This window comes from Macaca mulatta, chromosome 1 (assembly GCF_049350105.2).
Source record: "Macaca mulatta isolate MMU2019108-1 chromosome 1, T2T-MMU8v2.0, whole genome shotgun sequence".
In the NCBI taxonomy this organism is placed as follows: Eukaryota; Metazoa; Chordata; class Mammalia; order Primates; family Cercopithecidae; genus Macaca; species Macaca mulatta.
The window spans coordinates 131,401,258-131,427,018 of NC_133406.1; the positions used below are offsets into that span (position 1 = coordinate 131,401,258).

Sequence of the window (25,761 nt, forward strand, 5' to 3'; positions counted from 1 at the left end):
CGGGGTTTTGCCATGTTGGCCAGGTTGGTCTTGAACTCCTGACTTCAAGTGACCTGCCTGCCTTGGCCTCCCAAAGTGCTGGGATTACAGGTATGAGCCACCGTGCCCAGCCAATTTTATTTTTTAATTTTTTTTGAGATGGGGTCTCACTCTGTCACCCAGGCTGGAGTGCAGTGGTGCAATCTCAGCTCACTGCAACCTCTGCGTCCCAGGCTCAAGCAGTCCTCCCACCCCAGTCTTCTGAGTAGCTGGGACCACAGGTGTGTGCCACCACACGCAGATAATTTTTTGCATTTTTGGTAGAGATGGGGTTTCACCATGTTGGCTAGGCTGATCTCGAACTCTTAAATCCAGAAGATCTACCCACCTTTGCCTCCCAAAGTGCTGGGATTACAGGCATGAGCCACTGCGCCTGGCAGATAAATGGATTTGATAATATGAAGTACCTTCTTTGTAATTTACTTTGATACTTTTACCAGATTATAGGGTAGCTGGATTTGAGATTTCCCTGATACTGATTATCAGTAAACCCATCATATTTTTATTTCTAAATAAATTAAATAAACTGTTTGCTATGCTCATTTTTCTCTTTTTTTTTTGAGACAGGGTCTTGCTCTGTTGCCCAGGCTGGAGTGTAGTGGCATGATCTCAGCTTACTGCAACCTCCACCTCCTGGGCTCTGGGACCATAGGCACATACCACCATACCCGGCTAACTTTTTATTTTTTGGTAGAAACAGTTTCACCATGTTGCCCAGGCTCATTTTTCATCAAAAGTTTGTAATTCTATCATTACAGTTTCAATAATATGATTAATAGAAGTAGATGCTAACAGACACTCTTCATTCTAAATTAATATTTAAAAATTCTTGAGCATCTGAATTTAATTTGTTCTGCCTTCTGAGCTGAGTAGAGGGTAGTTTTACTGGGAGACAATGCAGTGAAATAACTGGTAGTATTTTTGCAAACAACAGTGACTCAAATAAATAATTATTGGCCAAGCGCAGTGCTTCACATCTGTAATCCCAGCACTTTGGGAGGCCAAGGCAGGCAAATCACTTGAGGTCAGGAGTTCGACACCAGCCTGGCCAACGTGGTGAAACCCTGTTTCTACTAAAAATATAAAAATTAGCTGGGCATGGTGGTGCGCACCTGTAATCCCAGCTACTTGGGAGGCTGAGGCAGGAGAATCGCTTGAACCCGGGAGGCAGAGGTCGCAGTGAGCCGAGATTGCGCCACTGAACTCCAGTCTGGGTGACAGAGCAAGATTCAATCTCGAGAAAAAAAAAACAAAAAGAAAAATAATTATTGTCCAATACAAGGGAGCAACTTATCTACTAAGACAGTAATTACCATTTCTAATTTTGAAGAAGATAGAAAAGATAGGGAAATATGAATACAAAGGTATTTTATATTACATGTCTAATTTAAATTACTAAAAATTCAGTATGAATACAAGAAAACCCAAATGTTGGTACTCAAAACACAATACTCAAAAACTTAAACGTACCCTCTGAGAATCTGGAATTCGGTGGTCAATAGAATTACTGGCATCTTGGAGAACTTTAGTGGAGGAATTCGTTTTGTATTTTTTCCCCTTCAGTCTGTTGACAAAGAGTAGCTTTGCAGAAGGTTTGGCAATAAGAGGTTTTTGCTTAGCAAGAATTTCACTGTTCCAGTTCTGTATCTACAAAATTATAAATGGAAGGTAGGTGAAAAAACACCTCCAAATCCCCAGCTCTCTTCTGGTTTCCCATAATATTAACCTGACATACTCACTTATTTACTACTGGGGGAGAGAGGAAGAATTTTAGATCTCTTTAAAAATATCTTTTTTAGTATATTGCACTATTTTCAAGATCTTGTACCAAATGCATACTGTGGATTTCTCATTATCAAAACATTAAAATGCTGGTTTTAAAGAACCTATGAATAAGAAAGCAAGGTTTGCCAAAACCTTATAAAGTATGAACGGTCAGAGAAGGAGCCAAAGTTTTACTCTAGACGTGAGTTACTTAAAAATATGTTACAACTGGAATTTTTGGATGTATGTAGAATTTTTAAACATAAAAATTAATATTTGAAACATAGCAGTAATTTTTAAAAAATAAAACAGTACTGTTTTTACTAATACCGTACTAAATTCTCAATAGGCAAAACCAATTTATAAAGGTTTAGATATGATGTAAATACACAACCTACAAATAACAAAATAACATTTATTGAGTACAGGGGAAAAATATGCACTACATACAATAGCTCTGACATTTGCAGCTTTAACATTCAGTCTTAAATGTTTATAATTAAGTCTAAAGGTTCATGCTATGTAATAATTTTAGTTACACACAGTTTTTCATAGGTAAAATTACAGTCAAATGCACAGACTTTAAGTCTATGATTGGAAGCCATATAACCCCTACTCCAATCAATACATAGAACATTTCCACCAATCCAGAAAAGTGCCCCATGAGGCACAAACTGAAATAAATGTACAGGGGAGTGAGACATGTAGCTGGGGATGGTGGCTCACACCTATAATCCCAGCTACTCAGGAGGCTGAGGCAGGAGGATTGCTTGAGCCCAGGAATTTGAGGCTAGCCTGGACAACATAGTGAGAACCCATTTATATATATAGAGAGTGTGTGTGTGTGTGTGTATGTGTATATATATATATACACATATAAATACATTTGTTGGTTTTTTTTTTCTTCTTTTTCTGTTGCCAGGCTGGAGTGCAGTGGTGCAATCTCAGCTCACTGCAGGCTCCACCTCCCAGGTTCAAGTGATTCTCCTGCCTCAGCCTCCCGAGTAGCTGGGACTACAGGTGCCCACCACCACGCCCGGCTAATTTTTTGTATTTTTAGTAAAGACGGGGTTTCACCACGTTGGCCAGGATGGTCTCGATCTCTTGACTTTGTGATCCACCCACCTTGGCCTCCCAAAGTGCTGGGATTACAGGCGTGAGCCACTGCGCCAGGCCTTGTTGCTGTTTTTAAAACATGTGGTTAGTAAGTGAACCAAGCCATCGATTCCTTTTCACATACACATTATAAGGGGAAATTATTTACTACAGTGGATTTCATGGTCTATTGTTTAGAGAAAAGGAAAATGGTCCTTGATGTGAGAACATAAAACTGTACCCAAAACCCAAGAAGAAAAATTAAAAATGTTCCTTATATATTTATTTGAACTTCTCAACAATACTGAAAACAAGAATACAGGGCGAAGCAATTCCCTTTTTCCTTATGTATGCTTCTTTACTTTGTTGAGAATAATGAAATAATGAATTATTTGACAGCTTTATTATGAGGAAAAGAAACCAATACAAAGAACTAATTACACTTAAACATATTTTAAATTAAGGATAGAATTTTATCACTTGGCTCTTGGAGAATTACAAGGTCAAATCTGGTCAGCTTCTTACATAACACTGTTAGTACCACTACATAGGTAGGCAGAAGACAGCAAATTAATTTTGCTACTTATTAGTATGTTCCTAAAAGAAGAAAGTAGACAAAAATTGCCTTAAAAGCTTTTAAAAAATAATTTGTGGATTTAACAAATTTATATTTGAGAGCCACTCACAAAGAAAAGCTGGACATTTGGAAAAATCACAAAGTCCTTTAAAAATTACTAGAGTTTCCAAATAACTGTGAATGGCTGGAATAAAAATATCTTGGATATGATTCTAACACAATTAGATTTTGGTTTTTTGAAGACTATTCACACATAAACTATCACTATTGAAAAAGCATATGTTATTGTTATAATGATAGGGCAGAAGAATATTTAATGGCATGGAAAGATGTTCCTTTTTCTTTTCTTTTTTTTTTTTTTTTTTTCCAGAGACAGGGTCTCACTCTGTTACCCAGGCTGGAGTCCAGTGACACAATCATGGCTTATTGCAACCTCTGCATCCCAGGCGCAAACGATACTCCTGCCTCAGCCTCCCAAGTAGCTGGGACTACAGGCATGGCATGCAACATCAAGCCTAGCTAATTTTTCTATCTTTTTTTTTTTTTAATTGTAGAGACAGGGTTTCACCACGTTGCCCAGGCTGGTCTCAAACTCCGGGGTTCAAGTGATCTGCCTGCCTCGGCCTCCCAAAGTGTTAGGATTACAGGCATGAGCCACTGCGTCCAGCTGGAAAGACGTTCTTGATAGATTACCACATATTAGAAAATAGTGTCTATAACATCCATATGAAAATGCCAGATGAATAGATGCCAAAATAACTGTAGTTACCATCAGGAGGCAGGATTACTGATTATCTTTATTTCTGTATTCAAATTTTCTAAAGTTGCTGTAATGAAGATATTTTATAAAAAGTATTTTTAAAAATATACCACAGCTGGCACAGTGGTTCACACCTATAATACCAGCAACTCAGGAGGCTGAGGCAGGATGATTGCTAAAGGCCAGGAGTTCAAGACCAGTTTAAACAACACAGTGCGAGACTCTGTCTCTGAAAAAACTTAGCCAGGCATGATGATGTACACCCATAGTCCCAGTCTCAGCAAGACTCCATCACGAAAAAAAAAAACAAAAACATAAAAGAACGAGAACCTTTTTTTTTTTTTTTTTTTTGAGACAAGTCTCGCTCTGTGGCCAGGCTGGAGTGCAGTGGTGCGATCTCAGCTCACAGAAACCTCCGCCTCCCTGGTTCAAGCGATTCTTCTGCCTCAGCCTCCCGAGTAGCTGGGACTACAGGAGTGCACCACCACACCCAGCTAACGTTTGCATTTTTAGTAAAGACAGGGTTTCACCGTGTTGGCCAGGATGGTCTCGATCTCCTGACCTCATGATCCACCCACCTTGGCCTCCCAAAGTTCTGGGATTACAGGCGCGAGCCTCCGCGCCCGGCTGAGAGCCTATTTTGACAATGTAATATTCAGTTCAAAGGAAATGGAAGAAAGTAGTCTTGATGTGTTCTTCAATAACCTGTTTCTAATTATGAAGTCCCTTCCCTTTTACTATGCACCCCTCTCCCCCAAGAAAAAGCCTAAGGAAGATGTATCTTCAACACAAAGTACTTGTTTAAAAAAAAAAAAAAAACTTTTCAAGAATGCAGCTAGAAGAACAACTCTCCTTTTGATCATAAATTTCATTTATCTTGGCAATAAAGTTGCTATGTAGTTGGGAAAAAAAGGTTGTCCTTTTGATCTTCCTGATCTAATTAAAAAAAAAAGTAATACATTTACTTGGTAAATGATTCAAATAGTTCAAACTGGTATATAAAGTATTTCTAGCCTAACCCACTCAGTCCTCTTCCCAGAAGAAATCACTGTTAGCCTGTTTCTTACATCTTATTCCAGAAATGTTTTAGGAATCTACAAAGGAAATATATGCATGTATTTTTCTTAAACAGATGGCAGCATACTGTACGCATTCTTTTTGCACTATACTTTTTCTGATTTTTTTTTACAGGCAACTTTTAAAGTGATATCTATATAGGGCAAGCCTTATTTAAATTATTTCATTAAATGAAAAGTTACTAAAACATTTTATAATAGTTCATGAAATTTAAAATATAAAACCTGTCACCCACCTTTTCTGGTGTTAACTTCATAAGTTCCATATTTTCCATACTGTGCCGGCGTCCCAACTTGGGGCGTACACCTTTGTTTAAAAAAAATTAATTCAAATAAACCAGGGAGCCCTTAAGAGTACAAGTTCAGCATCATTACATTATTCAGTTCTAAAATCTGATACACAAACCCATATGGAAGGAGAAAACCTGTACAAATATGTATTCTTCTAAGAATAATGATCTTCCATACCAGCTACACAAAAATAGAATATACATTCCCCTCTAAAATGCTTTGATGTAAGGAAGTTACATTTTGGTTGGAAACTAACATTACCCCTTAATTTGAAAAAGGCATTTTATAGTAACTGGTTTTATACTATCCACACAGTTTCAAAAATAACAAACTGTAGAGCGGTTTATTCCTTATAACAACATAAGGAAAAGGCTGTAGGCCTTCAATTGTGTGAAAAGAATCAAAATAGCATCCCCACTACCACGCTGTTATTCCTTTCTAGGTCACCCCTTTCCATTTTAAGATCTCATTAGATGACAGACTTACTGCCAGTCAGAAAACAAGTAAACAAGGCCTTAAATTTTTTTCAGTAAAGTTATTAAATATAGAGAATTTCCATATCCATTTAATCTTTTAAAATATTAGGCAATAGTTTAAAAGGCATAAGAAATACCTAATACCCAGCTTAAAAAATGAAACATTACAAACACATTAAACTCCCCTTGTATAACTCCCCTCATAATTTACCTTGTCTTCCCTGTGCTTTTATGCATTTTCATTACAAATGCATGTATTTCTTAGCAATACAGCATGTGTGGGTTTTGAAACACTTATAAATGGTATCATACTGTATGTATTCTGCAACCAGCTTTGAGAAACCTTATATTTGTGAGATTCATCCAAGTTGCCATGTATACCTTAATTCATTTTCATTGCCATTTTTGGCAAGGGCTTTTTATAATAACTGGTTTATACTATCCACACCGTCTCAAAAATAACAGACTGTAGAGTGGACTAGGAAATTATCCATTTTACTAGTGATAGATATTTGGGTTGCTTCCAATTTTTTGCTATGATAAGCACACTACAGATATTCTTGGGAATGTCTCTCAGTGTACATGAACAAGCATTTCTTCCAGTTTGGTGGTTATCAGGAGTATATAACTGGGAGCAGAACAGGAATGGAACAGCTGGATCATACACTGGCGTATCTTTAACTTCACCAGAATGTTGCTGGATTGTACTTCAGGGTACACCAATTTCTATCCCATCAATACCATATCCACAGTTTCATATAATAGTTTTATATGAAACTATTTCATATAATCCATATAAGAGTTTCCATTACCCTGCATCATTTTAATACTGGTAGTAATTTTTGTTTACCTCATAAGTTTCTAATAGTACTCCACTGTGATTTTTGCTGATGAGATGAAGTTAAGTATCTTCTATTTATGGGCTATTTGTGTACTGTTCGTCACTTTTGCCCCCCCGTGCCCTCCACCCCTATTTTTTTTTAAATAGAGACAGGGTTTCACCATGTTGACCAGGCTGGTCTGGAACTCATGACCTCAAGTGATCTGCCCACCTTGGACTCCCAAAGTGTTGGGATTACTTGCGTGAGCCACCATCCCTGGCCAGCCCCCATCTCTTTTTTTGAGAAGGGGTCTTGCTCTATTGCCCAGGCTGGAGTGCAGTGGTACAATCATGGCTCACTGCAGCTTTGACCTCTTGGGCTCAAGCGATCCTCCCACCTGAGCCTACCAAGTAGCTGGGACTATAGGCATGCAACACCATTTCCAACTTTTTTTTTTTTTTTTTTTGATACAGACAGGGGTCCTATATTGTCCAGGCTGGTCTTGACTGCTGGATGCAAGCGATCCTCCTGCCTCAACCTCCCAAAGTGCTGGGATTACAGGCGTGAGCCACTGCACCTCTCCTGCATCATCACTATTACTGCTCTAAATCTGTCTTTCACATTTAAATCCTTAATCCATCAATAATTCATTTTTATGTGAGATTATTTTCCATATATGCAAGGAATATAGGCTCTCTACTTGATTCCACTGGTCTATTTGTTTGTCTTTATGCCAACAGCACACTGTCTTATTACTTATATCTGTAAAGAAAGCACTTTTCATGTTCTTAGGAATGTTTTGGTATTTCTCAGAACTTTTTTGTTTCATATAAACTTGTGAATAACTTCATGAAGTTCCATAAAATAATTGTGATGTGTTTGGCAGTGCACTTAATTTTTATCAATCTGAGAAGAACCGAAATCTTTTATAAAATTTTGTCAGCCGGGCATGGTGGTGCATGCCTGTAATCCCAGCACTTTGGGAGACTGAGGTGGGCAGATCCCTTGAACTCATAAGTTCGAGACTAGCCTGGGCAACATGGGAAAACCCCATCTCTGCCAAAAAATATAAAAATCAGCCAGACGTGGTGGCGTGTGCCTATAGTTCCAGCTACTCAAGAGGCTGAGGTGGGCAGATTGCTTGAGCCTGGGAGGTAGAGGCTGCAGTAAGCTGAGATGGCTCCACTGTGCTCCCTGGTGACAGAGTAAGAGCCTGTCTTGGGGGAAAAAAAAAAAATTGTCTTCCCACTTGAGTATGATTTATCATCCATCAATTACTGAGAGAGATGTGTTAAAATTTCCCATTATAACTGTAGATTTTCCCATTTCTTTAATTTTGCTTTATGTACGTTAAGGCCTTGTTATAAAGGCCTACTAAGCCCAGACGCATTTAATGCATGTATCTTCCTGGTGAATTGAACTGTTAATCACTGTTAAGCACCACTGTAAAGTGACCTTCATTTACGTTTTTGTTTTTTTTGAGATGGAGTCTCGCTGTGTTGCCCAGGCTAGAGTGCAGTGGTGTGATCTCGGCTCCCTGCAACCTCCACCTCCTGGGTTCAAGAGATTCTCCTGCCTCAGCTCCTGAGTAGCTGGGATTACAGGGCGCTGCCACCACCCCCAGCTAATATTTGTATTTTTAGTAGAGACAGGGGTCTCACTATGTTGGCCAGGCTGGTCTCGAACTCCTGATCTCAAGTGATCCACTGGCCTCAGCCTCCCAAAGTGCTGGGATTACAGGCATGACTTACCACACTCAGCTGACCTTCTTCATTTCTAGTAAGACCCTTTGCCTTAAAGTACATTTTATCTGCTATTAACATAGCTATACTGGCTGTCTTTTGGTTAGTTTTTGCATGGCGAATCATCTATTCTTTTACTTTCAGGCTTATTATATCCTTATATTATATATTTCTCTTGCAAGTAGTGTGTAGTTGCATTTTATTCTTTCTCCAATCTGCTACTGTGTCTTATAAATGGAACATTTTCATTTAATAGTACTATTAAATGAAATATATTTAACAGATTTGGATATTTGGGTGATTTTCTCTTTCCTATGTTCATTGGTGAATTACATTAATTGATTTTCTAATGTTGAATCCACTTGAATTTTTTTTTGAGACAGAGTCTCTCTCTGTGGCCCAGGGTGGAGTGCAGTGGCGCTATCTCGGCTCACTGCAACCTCCACCTCCCGGGTTCAAGTGATCCTCCTGCCTCAGCCTCCTGAGTAGCTGGGACTACAGGCGTGTACCACTGTGGCCTGCTAATTTTTGCATTTTTCAGTAGACACAGGGTTTCACCATGTTGGTCAGGCTGGTCTCAAACTCCTAACCTTGTCATCCACCTGCCTCAGCCTCCCAAAGTACTGGGATTACAGGGGTGAGCCACTGTGCCCTGCTCCCTGTTTGTTTTTAAATACAATGCTGGATTTGCTTTGCTAATATTTTGTAAAGATTTTTACATCTTATGTTCATGAGTAAGGCTGGCCCGTAATTTACTTTTCTTGTATTGTTCTTATCTAGTTTGGATATCAAGGTTATGGTTCTCAGAAAGATTGATAAAAGTATTTCTACTTATTCAGTTGCCTATACAATTTTTGTGTAAGGTATTGTAATTAGTTTTCTTAAGTGGCTGGTTTACCTCACTTGTAAAATAATCTGAGCCAGGTATTTTCCTAGTGGGAAGATTTTAAATTACTGATCTAATTTCTGTATAATTTTAGCGATTAGCAAACCATTCACATTACATTTTACCATTGGATCAGTTTTGGTAACTTGTTTTTCCAGAAATTGCCCATTTCTCCTAGATTTTCAAATATTTTGTCACAACGTTACTCAGAATCTCTTTTTAATCTCTGCATATTTATTATGTCCCCTTTTCTTTTTGAACAGTCTTGCTGTAGACTTAATTAGTCAAAATTTAAACAATTTGGAACCAAATTTTGACTTAAAAAAAACCATCTCTATTGAATCTTTAATTTTATTAAATTCTGCTCTTTTAAAATTTTTGCCTTCTTTCAGTTTTTTCTTTCTTTCTTTTTTTTTTTTTTTAGATATTTAGCTCACTTTCAGCCTTTTTCCTTTTTTTTTTTTGGGAGACAGAGTCTTGCTCTGTTGCCAGGCTGGAGTGCAGTGGTGTGATCTCGGCTCACTGCAACCTCCGCCTGCTGGGTTCAAGCAATTCTCCTGAGTCAGTCTTCTGAGTAGCTGGGAATACAGGCACCTGCCACCACGCCCAGCTAATTTTTGTATTTTTAGTAGAGACAGGGTTTCACCATGTTGGCCAGGATAGTCTCGATCTCTTGAACTTGTGATCCGCCCGCCTGGGCCTCCCAAAGTGTTAAGATTACAGGCATGAGCCACTGCCTTTTTCCTTTCTAAATACAACATAAATTTTGCTCTAAGTACCAATGTAAGTTGTGTGCCACAAAATTGAAACTATTTTTATAATTCAGTCCTAAGTTACTTTCTAACTTTAAGATTTCTTTTTCAACCTGTAAGTTACTGAGAAGTGTTAAGTTTTCAGTTGAATGTTTTATACATTATCTTATTAATTTCTAAATTAAATGCACTGTGCTCAGGGCATGTGTGATACAGATGTGATACAAATCCTTTTAAATTTGTTGAGATTTGCTTTATTGTCAGTTTTCTGTAAATATTTCATGAATACTTAAAAATAATGGAAATTGACCAGTTAGGTCAATATATTTCCATTAAATCAGTGGTTTTCACTTTTAAGGTGTAACCCCATATTAAAAAATACACATATATACCTAGAACATACACAAACATACAACAAAATCTTCACACAACAGTTTTATATACACACATACACATGTGTGTAGTTTTTTGGTTTTTCTCTGTTGCCCAGGCTGGAGTGCAACGGCATGATCATGGCTTACTGCAGCTTCGACTTCCTGGGCTCAAGCGATGCTCCCACCTCAGCTTCCCAAGTAGCTGGGATCGCAGGCTCATGCCACCATGCATGGCTAATTAAAAAATGTTTTTTGGAGAGATGGCGGTCTCCCTGTGTGTCCAGGCTGGTCTCAAACTCCCGGGCTCAAGTGATCCTCCCAAGAGCTGGGATTACAGGCATGAGCCACTGCCCCGGCTCCTGTATGTGTTTTTTTTTTTTTTAATTATTTTTTTGAGACGGAGTCTCACTCTGTCGCCCAGGCTGGAGTGCAGTAGTGCAATCTCGGCTCACAGCAAGTTTTTTCTTTTTGAGACGGAGTCGCGCTCTGTGGCCCAGGCTGGAGTGCAGTGGTGCTATCTCGGCTCACTGCAAGCTCCGCCCCTGCAGGTTCACACCATTCTCCTGCCTCAGCCTCCCGAGTAGCTGGGACTACAGGTGCCCGCCACCATGCCCAGCTAATTTTTTGTATTTTTTAATAGAGACGGGGTTTCACCCTGTTAGCCAGGATGGTCTCAATCTCCTGACCCCGTGATCCGCCTGCCTTGGCCTTCCCAAAGTGCTGGGATTACCGGCACGAGCCACCGTGCCCAGCCTCCTGTATGATTTTTTTTTTTTTTTTTTTTGAGACAGAGTCTTGCTCTGTTGCCCAGTTTGGAGTGCAGTGGTGCAATCTTGGCTCACTGCAAGCTCCGCCTCCCGGGTTCACACCATTCTCCTGCCTCAGCCTTCCAAGCAGCTGCGACTACAGGTGCCCACCACCACACCTGGCTAAATTTTTGTATTTTTAGTGGAGATGGGGTTTCACCATGTTAGCCAGGATGGTCTCGATCTCCTGACCTCATGATCTGCCTGCCTCGGCTTCCCAAAGTGCTAGGATTACACGCATGAGCCACTGCACCCAGCCCTATATGTGTATTTTTAATGGTAACTGCAACTCATTTTATAACTCATGAATGGGTCAGACACAGTTCGCAAAATATTGCATTAGAAGAAGCCTATTAACTGTGTTGGTCAAATCTCTATTACTGATGTCTAACTCCTGACTGATTTTTATCAATTATTCAGGTGTGTTAACATCACATTAAGACATAACTATCACATAAGACGGATTCTGGAGCCAGAGTGACTAAGTTTAACTCCCATCTCTACCACTTACTATGCAGGTAACCCTGGGAAATTTATCTAACCTCTCTTGCCTCCATTTCCCCATCTGTAAATTAAGGATAACAGAAACTAAACTACTAGAATTGTTACAATTCAATGAGTTAAAACATGTAAAGCACTTAAATCACTGCCTGGCATATCATAAGCACTCAATAAATATTAGTTTGTTTTTTTTTCAGTTTACCTAACATTTTTGTTATTCTCTTGTTTCACTTCCTTGTTATTTCTGTAAACTTTTCACCATAGTCATTTTATTTTCTATATCTGATAATTCTAACATCTGAAGATCTTGATAACCTAATTTTGTTGTTTGTTTCCTTACTATCTTGGCTTGTTTCTTTATGCATTTGGTAATTTTTTTGTTGTGAAACCCTTATGACCTGGAATCAAGAATGCCTTTCCCCCAGAAACTATTTGGTCTTACTTCTGCTAAGTCTCTAGGAACACCTCTAACCCAAAAGTGCTTTAATGGATTAGGGTTTCTTAGACTGTGCAGATGGTATAAATCAAATTCCAAACCAGTATACAGGGAGGCTTATGAATTCATGAATTCAGGTTTTTAGCGAAGGCTCCTTTTTTCTACCTTGAGCCAACACCAGAAATAGACAAGTTTTCTTACAAATCCTTTCTCCTCACACTGGGGATATAGCAATGAACAAGAGAGACCAAAAAACACCTGTCTTCATAGAGCCAGAGTGAGCAAGAGGTGGAATGGCAGGAAAAGAGGCTGAAGAAACAGGCAGGTTCAGATTACGTAGGGCCTTTCAACCATGGTGAGGACTGAGGATTCAGTTCTAGGTGTGATGGGAACTAACTGGAGGGTTTTGAACAGAGGAACGACATATGTTCTAAAGGAGCACTCTGAGGTCAGGCATGATGGTTCATGCCTGTAATCCCAGCGCTTTGAGAGGCTGAGGTGGGAGGATCACTTGAACCTAGGAGATGGTACCTACAGTTCCGTCACTGCACTACCGCCTGGGTGACAGAGCGAGATTCCATCTCAAAACCGCCTCCCAGGTTCAAGCAATTCTCCTGCCTCAGCCTCCTGAGTAGCTGGGACTACAGGTCTGTGCCACCACGCCCAGCTAATTTTTGTATTTTTAGTAGAGATGGGGTTTTGCCATGTCGGCCAGGCTGGTCTCGAACTCCTGGCCTCAGGTGATCCACCTGCCTCAGCCTCCTGAAGTGTTGGGGATTACAGGCGTGAGCCACTGTGCCTGGCCAAAATTTTTTTTTAATTTAAAAAAAAAAAAAAAGCACTCTGGCTCCTATGAGGAAAAGTAAGTGTGAGAGATGCAGAATTGAAGTAAGATAAATTATTGGTAGGCTAGAACTCTGCTGGGAGCTGTTGGTAGCTTATACTAAGATCATTGCAGAGTAAACTGTAGGAGAGATTAGGGATACATTTTGAAGGCAGGGTTTCTGATAGGTTTGATGTAGAAGTGAGTGAAAGAAAGGGAACAAGGCCAGCTAATTGAGAAGCTGAAGTGGGAAGATCTCTTGAGGACAAGAGTTCGAGACCAGCTCAGGCAACAGAGTGAGAGCCTGTCTTTAAAAAAAATAAAATAAAATAAAATAAAATAAATAAATAAATAAATAAATAAATAAATAAATAAAAGTAGAAAGTGAACAAGTATGACCCCTAGTTTTTTGGCCTGATTACTTGAGTGAATGGTGATACTATTTCCTGAGATAGGGTGGGGTACAGGAAGAACATGTTTAGGAGAAAACATTTTAGACATGCTAAGTTTTAGATGCCAGTAAGATATGGCATGACAATGGAAAATGTTAAACAAATGAGTCTCAAACTTATGAGAGAAATTTTGGCTAGAAATATAAATCTGAAAATAATCAGTATATAGACAATATAAAAGCCAAGTAACCAGATGAGATTATCTAGAGCTGTACTGTCCAATAGCCAGTAGCCACATGCGGCTCTCTACATTTTAATTAAGCAAAGTTAAGTAATATTAAAAATTCACCCCCTCTTGTAGTAGCCACATTTCAAGTGATCAACAGCCACATATAGCTAGTGGCTTTTATATTGGATGGCAGATATAAAACGTTTTTATCATCACAGAAAAGTTCTACTGGAAGCACTGACTTAAAGCACAGAATAGAAGGAAAAAGGATAAAAGCAGTAAGAAGGAAGGAGAGACAGATGGAAAATAGGGAGAGAAAGAAGGTAGGAAGAGATCCAAGAACTGAACCCTGAGCAGTGCAAATGTAAAGGACAGAAAGATGAAGAAGAGGAGAGAAGAGAATAAAGACGAGAGTGGCAAACCAGAAAAGTACAGTAATCCTGGAGGCCGAATGAAGAAAGTATTCTCAGAAGGGAATGATTGGCTATAGATACTGTTGAGAAAAATCAAGTAAGCTGACATGTGAAAACTGAATGATATATTTGGTAAAATGGAGGTTTGTGGTAACCTTGAAAGGTGGTTTCAGAGTCATGGTGAGGGTAAAGCCCAACGGGAATGGGTTAAAGAGAGAAAGGGAGGCAAGGAAGTAAAGACAATGAACATCAGTGGTGTCTTTTCAGGTTTTGTTATAAAAGGGAACAAAGGAACAGTCTATAGGGTTCATGAAGACAAGCGACTGTTTGCTTTTGCTTTTTAAAGATGAGAGCTCTCATGGCATAACCTATTTGAAAGTTCAACACAGGGCCGGGTGCGGTGGCTCAAGCCTGTAATCCCAGCACTTTGGGAGGCCGAGACGGGAGGATCACGAGGTCAGGAGATGGAGACCATCCTGGCTAACACGGTGAAACCCCGCCTCTACTAAAAAATACAAAAAAACTAGCCGGGCAAGGTGGTGGGCGCCTGTAGTCCCAGCTACTCGGGAGGCTGAGGCAGGTGAATGGCGTGAACCCGGGAGGCGGAGCTTGCAGTGAGCTTAGATCTGGCCACTGCACTCCAGCCTGGGTGACAGAGCGAGACTCCGTCTCAAAAAAAAAAAAAAAAAAAAAAAGAAAGTTCAACCCAGAAAAACGTTTTAGAACATCATTCAACCACAAAGCATGCAGTCACAAATTATTATACGGCTCACGCTTCAGACTTTTCACTAAATGTTCTTTGAAAGTCTAAATCAGATGACTAGCCACTAATTTCTTTTCCTTTTTCATGAGTTTAAAGAAAAAAATTGGAAAAAGGTAGATTTATCACTGACTTCCAGATTCAAAATATTTGTCAGTTTTTTTTAGACTGAGAATCTCTCAAGCTTAGGAAAATGATCTCATACAGAATCACATACTGATGAAATTTTAAAATGTGATCCTAATCTTATCCCTTTTATTTCTTTAAAAGCATTTTTTTTCACTCAAAAAGAGACATTATAGCAAGTTTCCTCGCTATAGAAATGTCAAACAAATCGGCACCTAAGGAAGGTTTCCTAAAAATAGGTTTTGCCACCAAAAAACAAAAAACAACAACAAAAAAAAAGCAAGAAAGAAAAATAAAAAGACTATCTTAGATTTTCTGAATTTAAAAAAGAAAGTCCTAAGAAAATTCACCTTGGAAATGAAATGGGGGAAAAAGAGCTAAACAGAAATCAAATATGTAAAACTATATGAGATAAAAAGGATAAACAATAACATTTAAAAATTTTGGCACCTTCACATTTATAAATTTTTGAATGAGCTTAGAGAAAGAATTTAAATGTATTTTTACAAAAGAAAAGAACAATACCATCACCATTCCTAAATTCATAAAAACTATAAAATATTGTTTTACATTTATAAATTATATATTATATATAATTACATATATTTACAGAGCTGTGTACAGCAAAAAGAGTGTAATAAGTTGAACTTCCTATGTTATATATTCTCTCTGAATATGCCAAATTTGTGATAAATAACTTTAATGTAAATATTGAGGATTAAAAAATTGGGTTTTAAAAGTCCTATTACTTACCATTCAAACTGCTATCAATTTCAGTATTTTCAGACATTATGGAGTTATTTGTGCTGTAGCTCAGACCAAGAACCATTTGAAGGTCTGAGAGATTCAGTCGTGCTGTTAGTTCACCACTTTTATCCCCAACCTACAACACAAACATTTATATTTTAGAGTAGTATTTAAAGACAAAGAATGGTGAAGATTATTTATAAATGTAGTGAACCTAAAACTGGAAGAATGAAAATAGTTTTATTAGAATTATGAGACTATGAATGAATGAAAATTTTTTTCCATTAATAGTTGTCTTAAAGAATATAGAAAGAAAAAGCAAGTTTCTAAAATATCATAATAGGACAGCTAATTGTATTCTTTTAATTCTTTAGCTCTCTAAACATTAGATTGCTCTTGCTCTCTGGGATCATACTAAGTAATAATGTAGATTATCCTGGACACATTAACTTGGTATATGAATCAAATTTCCTTAGAATATTTTATTCCCATAGTATAATAGTAATGTTTATTAAGCTAGCACCAGATATTTTGCTAGGCACTTTTAATATACATTAGCTCTGATCATTAAAACACTTTGCAAGGTAGATATTATTATTCCCATTTTGCAGATGAGAGAAATTGAGGCTCAGAAAAGGTTTCCAAGCTCAAATAGCCAGTAAGTGGCAGAACTACAAGAGGAAGCAGTCCTTAATTCTAAGAATCATGCTTTTCCTTCAATACCATGCTACTTCTCCATGTAGAGATGCGGGTAGAGTAGGGGCATATTTTAGTACTCTCCTTCCACTTACCCATGCCCAGCCTTACTTTCCTGTCTTCCTACATCAAAGACAATACAAACATAACTGTGATCTGTACCTCAAAATGCTTTGTGGGGTTCTTATGACAAGAGAATGATATATAATCAAATTTATTATTCAGCCACATGATCAATCTAGAGAAATAACAGGGTTCCCTCCCCCAACCTCTAATTTGTAAATTACAACAGCACAGACAGCATTTTTTTGTTTCATACCTCTCTTGAAATTTCCAAGTGCTTTTCAGCAAAATGCATTGCTTGATCATGATTTCCTAGTGCTGTGTATGCATTTCCTAAGCTCCAACATGCTCTTCCTTCACCAATTCTAAAATATTATTCAAAGCGAACATGCAGTTATTTGAAAAAGAGGTCCTATGTATAGAATAAAAGCTATCTAGCAGGAACTAAAGATATAAAGAAAGGTTTGGATTGATTTGGTCTTTCATATAAAGAACATACTATCATGATATTATAGACATATTAGAATACCCAGATTAAAAAAAATAATACCCACATGATACTAAACTCATAGTCAAGTATTACAACATAGAAGACATTCTTTTAAAATATGAAAATACATTATAAAGTAATAAATCTCAAGGATAGGTATTCTGGTCCACTACCCCATTTTCCTTCTATAACAGCCCTACCAGGTAATTATTCAGTGTGTGTCTGAGCAGCAGGGAGAGAGAACTCACTACCTCTTGAGGTAGCATACTTCATTTTGAACAACTGCATCGAAAAGTTCTCTTTCATACTGAGGTAAAAAAAAAATCGATTTTCTAAAGCAAATATCACAGACTAAATGCTGGCAAATACTGTTTTTTTAATACAGTAAAACAAAATAACTGAATTAGCCACTAACATTTAAAAAGCAGATTTCATATAAAACTCAGCACTTCCAACTTTTCTTTAAAAAACAGGAAGATGTGGACACAATGGATTTTCATTCCTGCCTGGCAACAATTATTTGGAGTTGGGTAGCAGTTGCCCCCTTCACACTGGGCATTATCTCTTAAGTTTACCACAATTCCCGCACTTACATAGTTAGGAAGACTTTTTTTTTTTTTTTTTGAGATGCAGTCTCGCTCTGTTGCCAGGCTGGAGTACAGTGGTGTGATCTCAGATCACTGCAACGTCCACCTCCTGGGTTCAAGTGATCCTCCTGCCTCAGCCTCCTGAGTAGCTGGGATTACAGGCACACCCCCTCCCCACACGCAGCTAATTTTTGCATTTTTAGTAGATACGGGGTTACACTTACGTAGTTAGGAAGACTTTTTTTTGAGATACAGTCTCACTCTGTCGCCAGGCTGGAGTACAGTGGCGTGATCTCAGCTCACTGCAACCTCCACCTCCTGGGTTCAAGCGATTCTCCTGCCTCAGCCTCCCAAGTAGCTGGGATTACAGGCGTGCCCCACCACGCCTGGCTAATTTTTGTACTTTTTGTAAAGATGGGGTTTCTCCAGGAAGACTTCTGAAGAGGTAACTGAGTTTGGGACCTAGTCACTGATCTTGGGTCAAGGGCATATGGAACCAGACTAATCCTCTATCACAGACTAATTCTCTATCGCAGACAGTCCTCTATCACAGACTAATCCTCTATCACAGACTAGCCCTTCATACAACGATATACAGAGGATATCACTGAAAAAGAAAATTCCTTAAAAGGGATTTTGAGGTAAACACAGGAAAAGAAACAAAGGAAAAACTCTAGGGATTCAATAATGCATCTATATTTTACCTTAGTTACGGTCAAAAGATGTAAAACATACCTATCATTCAGCTCTTGAGCAATTGCTAAGTGCTTCAGATGATAATCAATGGCCTTTTCATAGTCTTGAAGCAAAGTATATGTATTTCCAAGACTGTAACAAGACTGTGCTTCTACAGCTCGGTCTTTAAGCTGTCGAGCCAACAGTAGTGTCTTCCTACAAGAAGAAATTAATTCTTACATAATGATCATTCTCAGTTTGGGCTTTAAGGATCACAAAATAAAACTCTAATTTTTCCTCTCTGCTGCTTTCTGCTGCCTTTAAATCTCTGAGAGCCTAATATTCATATCCCATACTTTCTTCATTACTTTTAGACAAAATGAAAAGGCCTTTTTGAAACACAGAAAGCAGATTCAAGACAGAATAAATTTGAGAATCCTAACAATTCACCAAAGTAAAGGAGTATTGAAACATGAAATCAAGAGTTTCTAGAGGTTAACATACTATCTTTAACATTTAAAAAAAACTTTCCCTTTAGTATTGGCTTTTTTCCACATGACATCTGTTTTCAATCGTACCGTCACCTTTGCATTGTCAAAATTTAAAATATTTAGGTAAAATTCTTATGTGTAGGCTATTAGTCACCACTTAGGTAAAATTCTTATGTATAGGGCATTAGTCATCAACTCATGAAAAATACTGAATGCTGCATCCAAACATTACCCATTCTAACTGTGGTATTGTCAGTGAGAAGCTAGCATAGCAGTTAAGAGTATAGATCTTGGAGCTAGACTGGGTTTAAATCCCAACTTTGCTAATTACTAAGCTAAGGGCAAAGTATGTATACCAGTCTCTCCATATATAAAATGGGAGAAATACCTCAAAGGATTTTTGTGAGGATTAAATTAATATGTATAGATAAAAAGTGCTTAGAATAGCATCTTGTGCATAGTAGATGCTGTATAAATGTTAATATGTTATTATTATCAGTGCTTAAACCTACAGATGCTTTTGGATTCAGTAATTTAAATGGCTCTCCCATCATTTCTGCCAAATAGTGTAATTACTTAATATCACTTATAACTATATGACAAATTACTATACGGTAATGTGATAGCTTTTTCTTAAACAAACAAATCTAAAATTACATATTTAATGATGATACATTCAAATCTGTCGCCTTGGGAGGCTACCTAATTATTCTAATGCTGCCTGTCTTTTCAAATATTTTTGAAAGACTTTTGGAATTGCTCTCAGAACCTGTGACATAATGCTTTCTGGCATACCATTATTCTTTGATGGTACAGTTGATTTGTAAATGATCAGAAATCTTTCTGGAACCAAATTCAATTACTAACATAGGTTTACCAAACTACTGCTTTGTATCTGGAAGGATATGGATCTACAATGTTATGTCAGCCTTCTTGTTTGACCCTGATAACAATTCCGGGCTGGGTGTGGTTCACACCTGTAATCCCAGCACTTTGGGAGGCCGAGGTGGGCGTATCACTTGAGGTCAGGAGTTCAAGACTAGCCTGGCCAACATGGTGAAACCCCATCTCTACTAAAAATACAAAAATTAGCTGGGTATGGTGGCAGACGCCTGTAATTCCAGCTGCTCAGGAAGCTGAGGCAGGAGAATCGCTTGAACCCAGGAGGTAGGTTTCAGTGCACCAAGATTGTGCCATTGCACTCCAGCCTGGGCGACAAGAGCAAAACTCAAAACTGTGTCTTTATTTAAAAAAAAAAAAAAAAAAAAAAAATCTAAAGAAGAGTTCTAAAAATATTTCTAACCAACAACTTGGAATATATATAAAGTTCTGAGTTCTAGCCTGCTTATAGGGAGAAAAAAAGTAAGTTTCATTACTTTATATTCATGCTTCTTTAGTCAAATAGCCACTATCCATTTTATAATAGAACCTTTCAGTATGTAACACAGGTATGCCATTTAATAATTAAGACTTCTCTATATCCCTTGGCTTTAAAACATAAGAAACTTTTATATTTAAAATCAAAATATATACTCCTTCATATAGTACATAGTAATATGTTTTATTTGGGAGGCTATTTCATATCTAACTAACCTAACCAACCAACAAATATTAACCATTAGTTAATGTTTAAAGCAAAGTGGAATGCTATTCAATTTTTTTTAGATAGGCCTGAAACAATTTTACCTTTTTATGAAGATGACAAAATTATCCAGAACTGTCTCATATTGGATTCTTTAACAAAATACAAATCAATCACTGTGTCTTCAGTTTAGTCAAACTGGCTTCTACCCAAAATCTATAAGGGCCTTCAATCCCCACTAACTAGGGAAAACTCAATGTAGAAAGCACAGATCAGGCAACTTGAAGCTGTCTAAACTTTCTATCATCTATGTCTCAAATCTACTGATAAGAGACATCCTGCCACAGAAGAAGCTGGGATTGCAAACTCCTCAGGTAAGTGAATGGGGACGCAGCTTACAGTGACACAGTCAAATATGGGCAGAAAGAGGGTAAAGGGAGAACTGCTCAGTAAGAAGGTGGGAAGGTAGAGCAAAAAAATCAGTGATCACTGATAGAGACTATAAATATTTTTGTTACCAGGCTTTCTTTTGGCATCTCCTCTAACCCATAATTGAGTGAAATAAAGCATATACACAATATACACCACATATGCTAAGTAGGTTTAAAAGATATTAAAGGTTGAAAACTTCATTTAAAAACAATTACTTTTAAAGATAAAAACCAGTACTATAAAGGGGTCATACTGCTGCTATTAAATCTTAGGTACAATAATATTTATTGAGCGCTGTGTACCAGGCACTGTGCTAAGTGTTTAATATATTATTTCATTCACTCTTCACAGTATTCCCCAAAATGATGTATTGATATATTCTGTTACAGATAAGGAAATTGAGGCTTAGATGCCAAAAGTCCTGCTGCAATCAGATTTTAAACCTAAAGCCTATAAATTAATGGGATTGAATAACTATTCGTTTTACATTTATCTACAGAAATATTAGACTAACTTGTAGTAGTCTGAGGCAGTTTCAAATTCACCAAGAAATATATATGCGTTTCCAAGGTTACTATATGCTCTTCTTTCAGCCGCTTTATCTCCAAATTCTTTTGCAATCAGGAGACGCTGAAACAGAAAATTTTAATTAGATGTAGCTAAAATAAAATGGAAGAATGATCTAATCACTGTTCAGAACTTTGATGGAGGAAATGGTCTGGCTCCAAGGCCTTCCACTGTACCTGCTCATGAGCTATAACTGCATCCCTGAAATTGCCAAGGAGGTAATGTGTGTTCCCAAGATTTCCAAAGGCACGTCCTTGTGCTGCTCGGTCACCCAAAGCAGTCACTAATGATAGATTTTCCCTAAGGGATAGCAAAAAGTGACGAAAAAATAAGTTTGCAAAACAATTTTATTTATGTGATTTACATAGCTAATTCTTTTTATCAGAAAAAAATGTAAGGAAGCTTACAGCCATAATGTGCAACATTTTAAGGATGACATCAATGATGAAGAGCAATTATAGGAAATAGCTGGGAACACTTTATTAAACTATTCAGATAGGTTTCTGCCCAGGGTCAAGCACAGAGTTAATCTTGGAACCCCTATAGTTAAGTAGTTGTATGAAATTCTATTGGTAAAAGACTAAATTACTCTAAATAACAGCCCAACCATTGATATTTCTTGTTTTTGCCACTAAGTGGCACTGGTCTGCAATTTAAATGAAAGCTGCAGATTACTACTAATAACACTATAACATTTAAGCAACTGAATTGATGATTTTGCTAGTTCATAGCTTTAAAACCTTTGCCAAACTTAAAAACTTTACTACTGAATAAAGAACGTATAGCAGATCCACAGCTTAGATGGGCCTACATGATTGCCCATATCAGCCCCTACTCACTCATAAAAATCCACGGCTGCCTGCAGAGCATCTCTCACTTCTTCTGGAAATTCTCCTACATCATCCTGGGGACCAGGGTAACCAAAACTTTTCCCTTTGGCATGATACACATTCCCAAGATTGTAAAGTGCTCTTGCTTCTCCCACCTAAATGAAGACATCAGCAAAGTTTACATTTTGAAAACAGAGGTCAGATTTATCATATATATTTGTAATATCCTTAGTATTATGGACAAGGGAAAGAAATTTTTATATTGGCTCTCCATACAGAACCAATCAAATAATTACTTATAAAAGAAAGACCTCTATTTCCTTCTTTTTCTCCATTAAATTTTTTTTCTCTTTTACTTCTATTAGTCTATCAATGTTTTCTTTTTTGGTATTAATTTTTAAATAAACTATAGAATAATTAAATAGTATTAAAATGCAAAGCCATCTGAATGAAAATATTAGACCTACCATCTAATGCTGCAGTATTACCTTGTCATTAAGCTCTCTGGAAATATCTAGGTGTCGCTGACAACAAACTATGGCTTCATCAAAATTCCCAAGAACTTTTAAGGTGTTTCCCAGATTACCACTAGCTTTCGCTTCCCCCAACTGGTCTCCAATAGTCCTGAAAAAAGCAAAAAACAAAAAAAAAAATGGTATTGAAATACAAATGGTGTTAAAATATAAAGCAGCCAGAGTACAGTTTTCCAAGAGGACAAACTGACATGCTTAAGGTAAGAAAAACCCATTGGCTTTGAAACCTACTTTAAATAAATATTTAAAACTTACATTTCTGGATTCAAATGTAATTAGTTTTCATCCATTTAATTAAACTCTAGGGTCATTTCACTACTATTCATTCAATTAAACTGTGTTCAACCTAAAGGTTAGTTTTAAAAAGTGATGCTACTGAAGTAGAACTCATTAAATGTATTAAGTTAGTTTTTGTTAATTGAATAGAAATATTTTTTAATGTAATAGCTAATTTCAGAAGGAAGAATATTTAAAAGCTTAATTACCTTGCAAGAGTTAAATCATGATGGTGATATTCTAATGCTTTGGCATAATCATGCAAATAGAAATAAGCATTGCCCAGCTGGCTGTAAATAGCACTAAGTGTTTTTAGGTCTTCAGTTCCAACTTGAACTGCAGCTTCAAAGAATGACACACCAGCACGGCAGTCTCCTGATTTACATAGACGTTCCCCTTCCAAGGCCAGCTCTAGGCAAGAAGCTTCCATTCTACAAAATTATACAGGACAGACATTTAAACATAACATTACAGCTGCATCACAGTATTTTTAACTTCCAGTAATATAATTTAAATGTAGACTATATGGCTACTCTTGTTCAGGGCAGCTGCCTCTATAACTGAAATCTATATACATTCCTGATGAAACAGTAAAACAGTTATTTGTAGCAAGAGGTAATTTGCCTACTCAAATTTCTCTGAGCCTGCTCAGAGAGGTCAGGATAGCTAAATATCTGTATGTGGAGCTCATTTTAATTGGCCCAGAGCAATCCATGTTACTAGTGAAAGAACCTATAGCAGTATTTCCCAAACAATTCTGAGTTGTAACAGACCTCTGGACTTCCTTAGAGTCTGAGGAGATGAGTATGTGGGAAAGTGAGGCCCTACAATTATTAATACTGTTCTCTACCCAGGTATCCAAGTTATCCAAGTATTCTAGTCACTTGTTCATCAACCCCTCTGACCATCCATCCATCCATCCATCCATCCCTCGCTCTCTCTCATACACACACAACACACACTCAGTCTCCTTCCTCTTCTTACCACCACATGACCACGTATACCATAGAAAAATAGAGAAACAAAATATTCTTGATCTATAAGGCACATTTTCACAAGAGAACTAAGTGTCAGGAAACTAAGTTAGAAAATAATGATTCAAAAATTTGCAGAAATACTAAGTTTGGAAGTCTGTCCCTGAATTGAAAAAGAAGGATGAAGTTACTGTAAACGTATCTGGGAGAAAAAAACACTGATACTTCGGATTCAAATCCTAAATTTTAGAGGGTGCCCCTCACCAAAATTGCCATTGTGTTTCTTCAGCATCTTCATGATTTCTGCCATATGTATGAACTACCTATTTGTTTAATTATTTCTGTAATTTGGCAAATTCCCTTTAAATTGGCACACTATCTTTATCATTGAAAAAAAATGGAGCTTCATCCAAAGCAGTACTCATGAAACTGTGAATTTGATATGATACTTATATTTATATTCTAATATGGCAGTCTCCAACCTTTTTGGCACCAGGGGCCGGTTTTGTGGAAGACAATTTTTCCATGGATGGGTGGCAGGGGATGGTTTTGGGATGATTCAAGCGCATTACATTTATTGTACACTTTATTCCTCTTGTTACTACACATTCACCATAATGTAGAATCAGTGGGAGCCCTGAGCTTGTTTTCCTGAAACTAGATGGTCCCATCTGGGTGTGATTGGAGACAGTGACATCTCATCAGGTATTAGACTCTCATAAGGAGCGTGCAATCTGGATCCCTCGAATGTGCAGTTCACAATATCGAATGCCACCACTGACAGGAGGCAGAGCCCAGGTGGAAATGCTGACTCGCCCCGCCCACCTGCAGCTTACCTCCTAACAAACAGGCCACAACAGTACTGGTCTGCGGCCCAGGGCTTGGGAATCCCTGTTCTAATACACATTAAACAAATATGTAATTATTAAACTCTAAAAGTGAGTAAAGTTACCTTATGTACCACCAGTGGCATACATATCACTCTTTGAAAAGCTCTGATTAAGCTCATGAAATGTTTTAATTTTTGGAACAGCACTAAGTTACTCCTTACTAGAATGAGCTTTGAGCCAGTGGTTCTTAATGCTGGTTGTGCAACAGCAGAGCTCACCTGGAGCACTTTCTAAAACTCTCAACCCTGAACTCCACTCTCTGGGTGACGTCTGGCCATCTGTATTTTTTCAAAGCCCCAAGTAATTCTAAAGTACCAGTTAGGGTTGAGAATCAGTGCTTTTATAAGAAATGTGAATTAAACCACCACTCACCCTAATATCATTCAAATATGATTATATTCTGTATATCTAGTGGTAGATCAATTAACATGTTTTTTTGAGTGCTGTTTTTCAGTCTGTAAAATGTCAAAGGTCCTTACAGCCATAAATTAAAATGGGATTATAAAATGGAAAATATATCTGATAAAGCTAAAAGCCTGGACAAAAGTAACTGAGCCAACTGTAAAGGTTCAAAGCAGACTTCTAGTTCAGAGCAAGCAGATGTATGTAGCCAATTCCAATAGGTAATTTTCAAGTTTTCTATCTAGGTATCTTTTTCTTTTTTTTTTTAAGAATTCAAATGACTTAGTTAATGGCTACTGCTTGCTCATCTTCACTTTTTTTTGAGACACAGTTTCACACTGTCACTCTACAATCTCGGCTCACTACTAACCTCTGCCTCCTGGGTTC

At 37.6% G+C, this 25,761-nt stretch overlaps 1 protein-coding gene across 8 annotated transcripts in view; it reads right to left on the reverse strand.

Annotated features, from left to right (window-relative positions):
- The window catches only part of GPSM2 (G protein signaling modulator 2), a 54,297-nt gene that overhangs the window by 11,423 nt on the left and 17,113 nt on the right, over positions 1 to 25,761 (reverse strand). For 4 of the 8 annotated variants that reach the window (XM_077952238.1, XM_077952230.1, XM_077952232.1 and 1 more), the window contains 11 exons: positions 23,318 to 23,539; positions 22,788 to 22,923; positions 22,309 to 22,454; positions 21,646 to 21,769; positions 21,417 to 21,532; positions 18,458 to 18,613; positions 16,902 to 17,010; positions 15,893 to 16,022; positions 5,548 to 5,618; positions 2,929 to 2,985; positions 1,510 to 1,686 (listed from right to left, as the gene is read on the reverse strand). In XM_077952238.1, coding sequence (XP_077808364.1) covers positions 1,510 to 1,686; positions 2,929 to 2,985; positions 5,548 to 5,618; positions 15,893 to 16,022; positions 16,902 to 17,010; positions 18,458 to 18,613; positions 21,417 to 21,532; positions 21,646 to 21,769; positions 22,309 to 22,454; positions 22,788 to 22,923; positions 23,318 to 23,538 — 1,443 coding nt within the window. In that variant the 5' untranslated portion in view covers position 23,539. The remainder of the gene's footprint in view (positions 1 to 1,509; positions 1,687 to 2,928; positions 2,986 to 5,547; positions 5,619 to 15,892; positions 16,023 to 16,901; positions 17,011 to 18,457; positions 18,614 to 21,416; positions 21,533 to 21,645; positions 21,770 to 22,308; positions 22,455 to 22,787; positions 22,924 to 23,317; positions 23,540 to 25,761) is intronic. The other 4 variants (XM_002801678.4, XM_015146479.3, XM_015146484.3 and 1 more) reach the window with 1 other exon arrangement.